This window comes from Nelusetta ayraudi, unplaced genomic scaffold (genome assembly GCF_046127955.1).
Source record: "Nelusetta ayraudi isolate G7.1 ecotype Tasmania unplaced genomic scaffold, CSIRO-AGI_Nayr_v1 ptg000011l, whole genome shotgun sequence".
Taxonomy (NCBI): Eukaryota; Metazoa; Chordata; class Actinopteri; order Tetraodontiformes; family Monacanthidae; genus Nelusetta; species Nelusetta ayraudi.
This window is the reverse complement of record NW_027466061.1, coordinates 25,232,194-25,242,719: the sequence shown is the minus strand read 5'-3', so window position 1 is coordinate 25,242,719 and position 10,526 is coordinate 25,232,194. Positions and strand designations below refer to the sequence as shown.

At 46.7% G+C, this 10,526-nt stretch overlaps 1 gene segment (V, D, J or C); it reads left to right on the top strand.

Moving 5' to 3' along the window:
• The first annotated feature begins 8,160 nt into the window (after window positions 1-8,160).
• On the top strand, window positions 8,161-9,177 carry LOC142885546 (T cell receptor alpha variable 12-2-like). The segment is given in 2 exon segments: window positions 8,161-8,458; window positions 8,574-9,177. Coding segments are annotated over 2 exon segments (507 nt in total).
• The last annotated feature ends 1,349 nt before the right edge of the window (window positions 9,178-10,526 follow it).

The following is a 10,526-nucleotide window of genomic DNA, read 5'->3' as shown; positions in this document are numbered from 1 at the left end:
AAGTGATACATCATATACTTTATGCTGGTACAAACAGGATGGAAACAACAACAGACCCACATTAATCCTGCGCCAGTACAGCCATGGTAAAGGAAAGACAGAGAAAGAGTTTGAGGAGAGATTTTCATCCAGTCTGGATTCCAACTCCAGATCAGTTCCTCTGACGATCCAGAAGCTTCAGCCGTCTGACTCTGCTGTGTACTACTGTGCTCTGCAGCCCACAGTGACAGGAAACAGCTTAACGCTGTACAAAAACCTCTGCAGCAAATACAGCTACATCCAGGAGACAGAGGTGAACACATTCTGATTGAACAGCTGAGAACTGATTCCAGTGGCTGCTCCTTTCTGTTTCCATGTTGAAAAACAAAGGTGGGTTGAATTTACCACATGCATAGAAATAAACAACAGGGTGTCAGTCAAAATGTGAAGCGTCTCTTCAGTTTGAACCCCACTTTTTGAGTCTGTGATACCGAGGCCAGTTAGAAGGTCTTGGGTGGATGATATTGCGGGATAATATAGCTTCTTCTTTTTTTGATGACAATAATCTGACAATATCCTTTGAAATTTGATTTTGGCTGCAAATGTTTTTAGTGGGTGGGAGGGGTCAGAGCCTTTACGTTGAACTTGAAGTGTATGTGTCCTGTTCTCGGATAAGCACTCGTTGAGTCGAAGAACAACATCACTGAAGGCCTAGACATGCACTCTCGCCACTGAATAAAAGAGACAAAAAACGTCCTCCATACCAAACTCCCTAAACTAACCTACAACACTAGGAAATGTCTCTAATGCAAGTAAAAGTTGAAAGTGTTAAATGCTTTTATTAAAGTGAGTAAAGAATCCACATGATCAACCAGTAGATTAAACAAGTCTCACTACTTCTGAGGTTCATCTACAAGCACTCACTGACAAATATTGTCACAGGCAGGTTGGACGAGGAGGAGGAGCTTAATAGAAACAGTCACATAGATCCACCATAAAAGAATGAGGTCACACTCTCAAAGTTAAATATTAGTGGTTAACATGTCACTCTCTTGTGACATAGCCAACTCAGAGAGCAGAGAAGATACAGATTCAGCTGACACTGCTGAAGTTGACACTTCATCTCCACTAGAGGGCGCCCTTATTCAATGGGCACTGCGCTACATCTGCACTGTGTTCCTGCACTCTTGCAGTCGGAACTTCAGAAGTGCTGCTGCTGTGAGGAGAACAAGTGTCCCACTCAGTGTTGATCATCAGCTACTTTCTCTTCAGAGTTAACCTTGTTGTGGAGATGGAACACTGGCTGTGGATTCTTCTGGCTGCTCTTCTCACTGGTCAGAAAAAGCTTCATCTTGGAATTTCAATTGTCTGATGACTTGACATTACCACGTTTTTTGTTTGTTTGTTTGTTTTTGCTTTATCTCGTGACCACATCTTCTCTTCTTCCCCAGAGTGTCATGGAGAAGACAATGCAAAACAGACACCATCAGATCTCTCTGCTGTTGAAGGACACTCAGCTACACTCGGCTGTACATATAACACAAGTGCTCCATCATATACTTTATTCTGGTACAAACAGGATGGAAACAACAACAGACCCACATTAATCCTGAGCCAGTACAGCTATGGTAAAGGAAAGACAGAGAAAGAGTTTGAGGAGAGATTTTCCTCCAGCCTGGATTCCAACTCCAGATCAGTTCCTCTGACGATCCAGAAGCTTCAGCCGTCTGACTCTGCTGTGTACTACTGTGCTCTGAGGCCCACAGTGACAGGAAACATCTGAACGCTGTACAAAAACCTCTGCAGTAAATACAGCTACATCCAGGAGACAGAGGTGAACACATTCTGATTGAACAGCTGAGAACTGATTCCAGTGGCTGCTCCTTTCTGTTTCCATGTTGAAAAACAAAGGTGGGTTGAATTTACTACATGCATAGCAATAAACAACAGGGTGTCACTTAAAACGTGAAGCGTTTCCTAAGCGTGAACGCCACATAATGAGTCTGTGATACCAAGACCAGTCACAAGGTCTTTGGGGTGGATGATATTGGGGGAAAACCTAGCTTTGTTTTTGATTTGACAACAAATATCTGACAATATCCTTAAAAATTTGACTTTGGCTGCAAATGTTTTTTTAGTGGGTGGGAGGGGTCAGAGCCTTTACGTTGAACTTGAAGTGTATGTGTCCTGTTCTCGGATAAGCACTCGTTGAGTCGAAGAACAACATCACTGAAGGCCTAGACATGCACTCTCGCCACTGAATAAAAGAGACAAAAAAAGTCCTCTAAACCAAACTCCCTAAACTAACCTACAACACTAGGAAATATCTCTAATGCAAGTAAAAGGTGGAAGTGTTAAATGCTTTTATTAAAGTGAGTAAAAAGTCGACATGATCAACCAGTAAATTAAACAAGTCTCACCACTTCTGAGGTTCATCTGCAAGCACTCACTGACAAAGATTGTCACAGGCAGGTTGGACGAGGAGGAGGAGCTTGATAGAAACAATCACATAGATCCACCACAAAAGGATGAGGTCACACTCTCAAAGACATAGCCAGACTAATACAGACTGAAGGCTGACCTCATAAACTAGGAGGATTTATTGACATCAGTTGTTTCAGCACATTTCAAGGGGCAGGAGGGCATGCTGAACTTACAGGCACTATCAGGATGATGGAAACATGAACAAAGTCAGCAAAGGTTTTGTCCTTCTCAAATTAACTTCCTTATTCCTCACTGGTCAAGTCATGAGCTACACAAACATGTTCTGATGAATTGTCTTCTTCAGAGTTCAAGAAGGCCTCAGAGAGCAGAGAAGATACAGATTCAGCTGACACTGCTGAAGTTGACACTTCATCTCCACTAGAGGGCACCCTTATTCAATGGGCACTGCGCTACATCTGCACTGTGTTCCAACACTCTTGCAGTCAGAGCTTCAGAAATGCTGCTGTTGTGAGGAGAACAAGTGTCCCACTCAGTGTTGATCATCAGCTACTTTCTCTTCAGAGTTAACCTTGTTGTGGAGATGGAACACTGGCTGTGGATTCTTCTGGCTGCTCTTCTCACTGGTCAGAAAAAGCTTTGTCTTGGAATTTCAATTGTCTGATGACTTGACTTTACCACGTTTTTTGTTTGTTTGTTTGTTTTTGCTTTATCTCGTGACCACATCTTCTCTTCTTCCCCAGAGTGTCATGGAGAAGACAATGCAAAACAGACACCATCAGATCTCTCTGCTGTTGAAGGACACTCAGCTACACTCGGCTGTACATATAACACAAGTGCTACATCATATGCTTTATTCTGGTACAAGCAGGATGGAAACAACAACAGACCCACATTAATCCTGCGCCAGTACAGCTATGGTAAAGGAAAGACAGAGAAAGAGTTTGAGGACAGATTTTCATCCAGCCTGGATTCCAACTCCAGATCAGTTCCTCTGACGATCCAGAAGCTTCAGCCGTCTGACTCTGCTGTGTACTACTGTGCTCTGCAGCCCACAGTGACAGGAAACAGCTGAACGCTGTACAAAAACCTCTGCAGTAAATACAGCTACATCCAGGAGACAGAGGTGAACACATTCTGATTGAACAGCTGAGAACTGATTCCAGTGGCTGCTCCTTTCTGTTTCCATGTTGAAAAACAAAGGTGGTTTGATTTCCCCACATGCATAGCAATAAACAACAGAGTGTTTGTCAAAATGTGAACCGTCTTTTCAGTGTGAACCCCACATTTTGAGTCTGTGACACCATCTGCGACCACCCACTGACAAAGATCATAACAGGCAGGTTGGACCAGGAGGAGGAGCTTGATAGCGCAGACCAACTCTGATAGTACCGAGGTGTTATTTACTTATTTCAAATTGCTTTTATTGAGTTTTCAATAAATCATATTCACAATAATGAACAAGTGGAGAGACAAGGAAAACAAACAAGCAACCAAAAAACAAAGAAAAAAAACAAACATCAAGAGCCAGAAGACACAGGCGCCTAAATGTCCTACATGAATGCAACATCATGTGTGTGTGGAGTCTTCCATGCCCTCCTACACATACCACCAGACTGCTTAATGCTGATGATTATTTCCACTGGGACCAACAACATTCAGGAGAACCACCAATGTTCCTCATCTCTCACTACGGAACACAAATCAAAATAGCTATCACACTGTCAGTGTCAGGTGTTGGTGGACTCAAATGCACGACAACCACTGATACAGTTCAATAGGTTTATTGAAGAGTCGAGGTCGGGCAGTCCACGGTCGAGAACCAGTGCAGGCGGTGAGAGAGGCAGGCGTGATCGGCGTCGGGGACGGGCGGAGGTCGATGACAGCGACAGGATCCAGACGGGGCAGACGAGGAGCGTAGTCAGAGCCGAACAGGGTCGTTACCGGGGAATCGGTCCGAGGACGAGGTGGGGGCAAGGTCGGAGGCGGGCTGTTGTCAACCGGGAGACGAAGGAGCACAACAAGGAGACAGACGCTGGAGAGTCGAGCAGGGTCGTTACCGGGGAATCGGTCCGAGGACGAGGTGGGGGCAAGGTCGGAGGCGGGCTGTTCAACCGGGCGACGAAGGAGTACAACAAGGAGACAGGCGCTGGATTACTGGTGCAATGCAAAACAGATAATCTGGCAACGGGGGGAACACGGGAGACTGGTTAATAAAGGTAGTGCAGATCAAAGGCGAAGATTGTTGGCTATCAATATCTTTTCTTTTTTTTTCCCTTTGTCTGGTCTGGCCATAATGACAAGCAGAAGTGTCTCTGAGTGTCTATGATGGCTGACAGATTTTATTCTCAGAGGTAGATCTTGAGAGTGTGAGCCACATGGGTGGTTTCAGGAGCTACCTCTTCAGTGGTTTTATTATAATATTCTTGGTGACATTCTGGCCATGACCGGACTGAGGGGGATAGATAGGGGGGTGAGTAGAGAGGGGAAATGAGTGTGGGGGGGATGATGAGATGATGAGAGGGATAGAGAGAGAGGAGTAGAGGAGGCAACTGGCAACAATATACAATTGTGTTAAAAGAGAACAAAACATATCGTAAATATGCATAGCTAATTATCAGATAGTGCATATATACCCATACAAACATACATGCGAGTTCATACAGTGATGATAATAATAATAGCGATGATAATAATAACAACGTTAATAGTAATAATAATAATAATAATAATAATAATAATAATAATAATAATGATGATAGTAATAATAACAATGATAATAATCTCCTCATGGATAAATAAGACAATAAGCTATGCAATAGTGTGCAACAGTGTACCTGCGCTTGTGTATATTTGTGTGTGTGTGTGCGTGTGTGCGGGTGTGTGTGTATATTTGCATGTGTGTATACTTGTGTGTGTGTGCATGTTTGCATCTGTGTATACGTGTGTGTGTGTGTGTGTGTGTGTGTGTGTGTGTGTGTGTATGGATGTGGTGGTGTGTGTACCTGAATGTGGGGGTGGGTGTGTTTAACTACGTCACTGGAAGTAGGCTGCCAATTAGTGCGGTCTCCGAGGTCGCAACCGCCCCACGCCAGCAACGAGCCGGGGCGGGGTGGCCCCGGACACGGCATACCCGCCGCAAAGCCGGCCAGGAAGAGGCCCAGAGCAGCAGGCCCCCGGGCCGGAGGGCACCCGCCCCACGAGGAGCCAGGGCAGGATGACAGGGAGGCAGATACCCCAAGGAGAAGGGACACCACCCAGGGCGGACAGGCAGCAGAGCCCGGACCCCGGACGGGGGCCCCCCAGGGCAAGCGAGACCAGACTCATCCCCATGACAGGACCCAGCCCCTTCACCCACCGGGAGGATCGGTACGCAAGGCAGGCCCGTCTATAATGCTATTAAAATTGGAGAGGGTCTCGGATGGAGCGGTGGCCGGCCGATGGAGACCCTCATCCAAAGCCCTAGTGATAATGTCAGTGGGTCGTTGGCTGCGTGGGGGCCAGGTCCTCGCCAACGAGGGTGCAGTCGGTGCCCCATGCAAGGGTGAGGAGACCGCACCGGGGGGAGGCCCACCGGGGACCCGGTCGCCGCCCATATCGAGTCCCCCGCGGCGCCTGGCCAGAAGGCCGGGCAGCGACCCCCCAAGGCACAAATCCCCGAAACAGAAGGAAAAAAAATAAATAAAATAAAATAAATACATAAATAAATAAATAAATACACCTATCATGTGACCGGGGGGACTCCCGGTCAGGGCGCCCCCTCAGCGACATCGGGGCTGGGGACACCACAGGGATCCAGGAGCCAAAGGGGGCCCACCCCCCACCGCCCGAGGGCCCCGGGGCAGCGGCAGCGACCAGGGAGACGGAGGGCGAAGGTGGGGCAGAAGGCACCACCCGGGCACACAGGAGCGGTAGCAGCCGGCCGCGCAGCCCCACCCCAGGCATGTGACCCCACCGCGTACGATCCAGCGCCAGTCCCCAGACACAGGGACGGACCAGCCCTCCCACCAACAGGGGGGCCCCCGGCCCAGAGCCAGGGACCGCCGCCCCCCCCACCCCGACCGCCGCCCCCCACCCCGTGGCACCACCCACCAACCACCAGGCCCAGCCCCCCGCGTGGAAGACATCCCCCGCCGGGGCACCCAACCCCCGACCCCCCACCAACCCGCAAAGCAGCTGAGCACCCCACGCCCAACACCCCCCCCCCCCCCCCCCCCAGACCGCACCCGGCCTGCGGCAACACGACCACGGCCGCCCACCTCAACCAGCAGCCTCAGCTATTGATTGTTTATCACTTAGTTATAGGATGAAGCAGACATTCCTACCAAGGAGGTGTGGTCTAACAGTAAGTTCCTATCAATATCAAAGGGCGTTGGCTCGGAGACCGTGACAGTCAGCAACAGTGTCTGGAGACAAACAGGTGGATCTTTTCGTGTCCTCTGTTGCAGTGACTCTGCTCTGTACTACTTTGCTGTGAGGCCCACTGTGTCAGCAAATCCACAGTCAATGTAAAAAAAAACACAAGCCGAAACTCAGCTGAAGTCATCACTTGACCTCCACTAGAGGGCGCCACAAGTCATCGCAATAAATCTGCAGTGTTGCAGCACTCTGGCAGTAAGAAGTGCTGCTGCTGTGAGGTGAAGAGTCCCACTCAGTGTTGATCATCAGCTACTTTCTCCTTCTTGTCGAGGAGATGGAACACTGGCCGTGGATTCTAGTGGCTGCTCATCTTGCTGGTCAGACACAGCTACATTTCTCAACGTTTTCCAATTATTTAATAACTTTTTCAGTAACCTGATGTTTCTGCCATCATCTCTCACTAAAAGACAACTGTGTGTGTCTGATTGTTTCTTTCTTCTGCTTCATCAGGACAAGAAGCTGAATGTCAACTATCTCCTGTAGAAGACAGAGTCAGTGGAAGAGAAGGATAAACTGTCACACTCAAGTGCCGGTATCGGTATGAGACATCGTGGGACAATGATTATTTTGAGTGGTACAAACAGCCCTCTGACCTGCAGGCTCCTCAGTTCATACTTGGCAAAGGTGCAGGGACACGGAGTCATTGGGAAAATATTCCCGACAAGCGATTTGACACCAGAGCATCATTAGAAACTCAGCTGATCATCAGAAGCCTCAGTCTGGAAGACTGGAGGTTTCATACAGCAACCAGTCAGCAGCAGCTCTGCACACAGGAATGTGAATCACTGATATGAATTGAGGTCAACTGAAGTCAAATCAGACTGAGCTGAATCAAGTTTATTCACATTTGCAGAGGAAACTAGTTCACACTCACTGTCATAGAAACCTGACATGGGTGGAATTAAAGTGGTCATCAGCATGATCACCTGACAGTCAGCCAAATAACTATTGGCTCTGCTTCTGGGCCCTGTAGAGACCAGTAAAGACGCCCTGGACCAAAGATGGACAGAAGTTTGGGGCCTCGTTCAGACTCACTTCCACTCTGACTGATAAAAAAGATTTGAGTCAACACTGCTCACCAAAGTGCTGTGCACAGGTAAAATAGCTGGTGGTCCAATGACACTAAAACACCAGAGTGAACTGTTGTTTTCGTCTGCTGCTGAGAAAGACCTGATGTGGCTGTTCGCAGGTCTATGAGGTCTCAGGAACCCAACGACAATGATGAGGAAGAAAATGTAAAAAATTGAAAAAACTAAATAGCTCTGATGAGAAAAACATGACCAGAAAGGTGCAAAATAAAGAGCAAAAACTTGACTGAAGGTATAGAAGAAGAAAAAAAAAAACAAGACCTGATGGCATGAAAACACAGAGTTTACACAGCAGGAAGAAGTTGCTCACAAAGATCTCCATCCATCTGCTGAGCACCTGACCAGAGAATTGGTGATGGTGATGGTGATGCAGCAGCCTCCACTGAGCACTGGAAGAGGCGGAGCTAAAGAGCTGAATATGAAGGGCTTGCTGGTGGAGCTGAACAGCAGTTGTCTTCTCTTCATTCACTCAGTCCAGGTGGAAGCCATGCAGCTCTTCTTCCTGTGGATGATCTTCATGTTTGCTGCTGGTGAGGGAGTTTTTTTTTTTCCTTGAAAAAACCAAGTGACTGTTTGGTCTTTCGACTGTTTGAGGATGTTCTTCATTGGCTCATTTCTTGCTCTCCATCTTCTCATCTTCCCCAGAGTGTCAAGGAAAAGACAGGGTGGAACAGACACCATCAGATCGCACTGCTACTGAAGGACATTCAGTTACACTCAACTGTACATATGAGACCGATGACACTTCCCCAATTTTCTTCTGGTACAAACAGGCCGGAAATGAAAAACACACATTTATTCTCAGTCAGTACAACTACGGTGACAAAGGAAAGACAGAGAAAGACTTTGAGGAGAGATTTTCCTCCAGCCTGGATTCCAACTCCAGATCAGTTCCTCTGACGATCCAGAAGCTTCAGCCGTCTGACTCTGCTGTGTACTACTGTGCTCTGAAGCCCACAGTGACAGGAAACATCTGAACTCAGCACAAAAACCTCTCTGGCAAACACAGTACAGCCATCCAAGACACCCACTAGAGGGAGCCCAGCGGCAGTTTTGCTTTGTTTTATCTCAGAATGAGTGCTCAGCCAACGTGTAAGGGATTGAATATTTTTATGTGGAGTTTCCTCTTTGTAGTCTGGAGGGTTTTTTTCCGTGAGTCATGACAAAGTCAATTAGTTTGTCACTGGAGTTTCGAATTCCTGTTCATATCACAACTGGAGAATAAACAAGCAGATAAATAAAACATGTGATGGTCAACCTGTTCATAGGGTCATCAATCAACAAACTCACTTTAATGTTGTGTTACATCCACCTGGTGAACCCAGTTGGTGGACAAACACATGACAACCAAAAAGTCTCACGAGTCTCAGTGAAAGTGAACAACTGGTTTATTGTGACAAGGTGGGGGAGGACGGGGCAAGGTGATTGTGCCAAAATAAATGCAATCAATATAACAAAAGTAGGCCTGCCTTGCTGATCTCTAAAGAAAATAAAACAAACAAAAATGCCTCACTGGCTTATCTAACAAAATATCTCCAAAACAGTACAAGTGTGGCACAACCAATAAACCTAGTGGGATAACAATTAATCACCTACGTGTGTGCAAAATGTACAGGGTACCCCAACTTACCTAGTCCCACAAAACCTCCCATCACATCTCAGCCAAAAGCATGTGTCAGAGCAACTGAACAAAAGGCAAGAGAGAGCGAGGGCACCAGACATCCTCCATTTTATGCAATAGTCTCCATTTTGATAGGCCAGCTGGAGAGATAGGAGGCCAATGGGAGGCATGGTCTGCCGTCACAGGTGAGTAGGATTCCTACACCAAGCACCAGAAAGCAAAAGAAAAACACAACGACAGGGGGGGGGGGGACCACAAAAACGCACTCCTTGCTGCTTGGCACATAACCAGGAAATATCCTTTCACCCTCCTTTCCAAAAAGTCTGCCTTCCTTGTCCATAATTTGATCCCATCAGTGACCTGTCCTCTGAGGATGCAAGCTACCAGCAGAGTCCTCAAGAGTTTTATATTTCCTGTTGGCTCATTTGCTTGAGGAGCAGTTGGTTGGTTTCACCAATATAAAGGGCAGGTCAGACCTCACTTGCTACATCTAGACGTTTATCTCTACCTCCTTGGTGAACTTAATGAAGACCCAAGTTTGACTAACACATTGTCACTAAATCCAGATGTAGATCAGTTTTTTGGAGAGAACGCTACCTGGCGGAGGGTTTTGACCTTGCCCAGTTTGTGTTCCTGTAGATATTGGGATTTAAATAGTTGACATGTGTCAATGTAGCTGGTTTTTGTAGACCACTTGGTGATTGACAAAAACAGTTTCTGACCTGAAGAAGCCTCTCTTACTTTTTGGTCTTTACATAAACTTTGTTGACTGAAAACCAATGTTGGTGTTTTTTTATTTTGCCCATTTTAGTATTTATTAGCTGAAAAGAACATGAACTAATTTGTTCCAGCTGATCAATTCCATACAGGTGATTGCTTTTATTAAAGGAACAAACATGAAGCAGAAGAAAATTTAATTTATTAACCGGACTCGTTTTTGCTGGTGTTCCACACCATCATACGCTAACCCTCTCCTT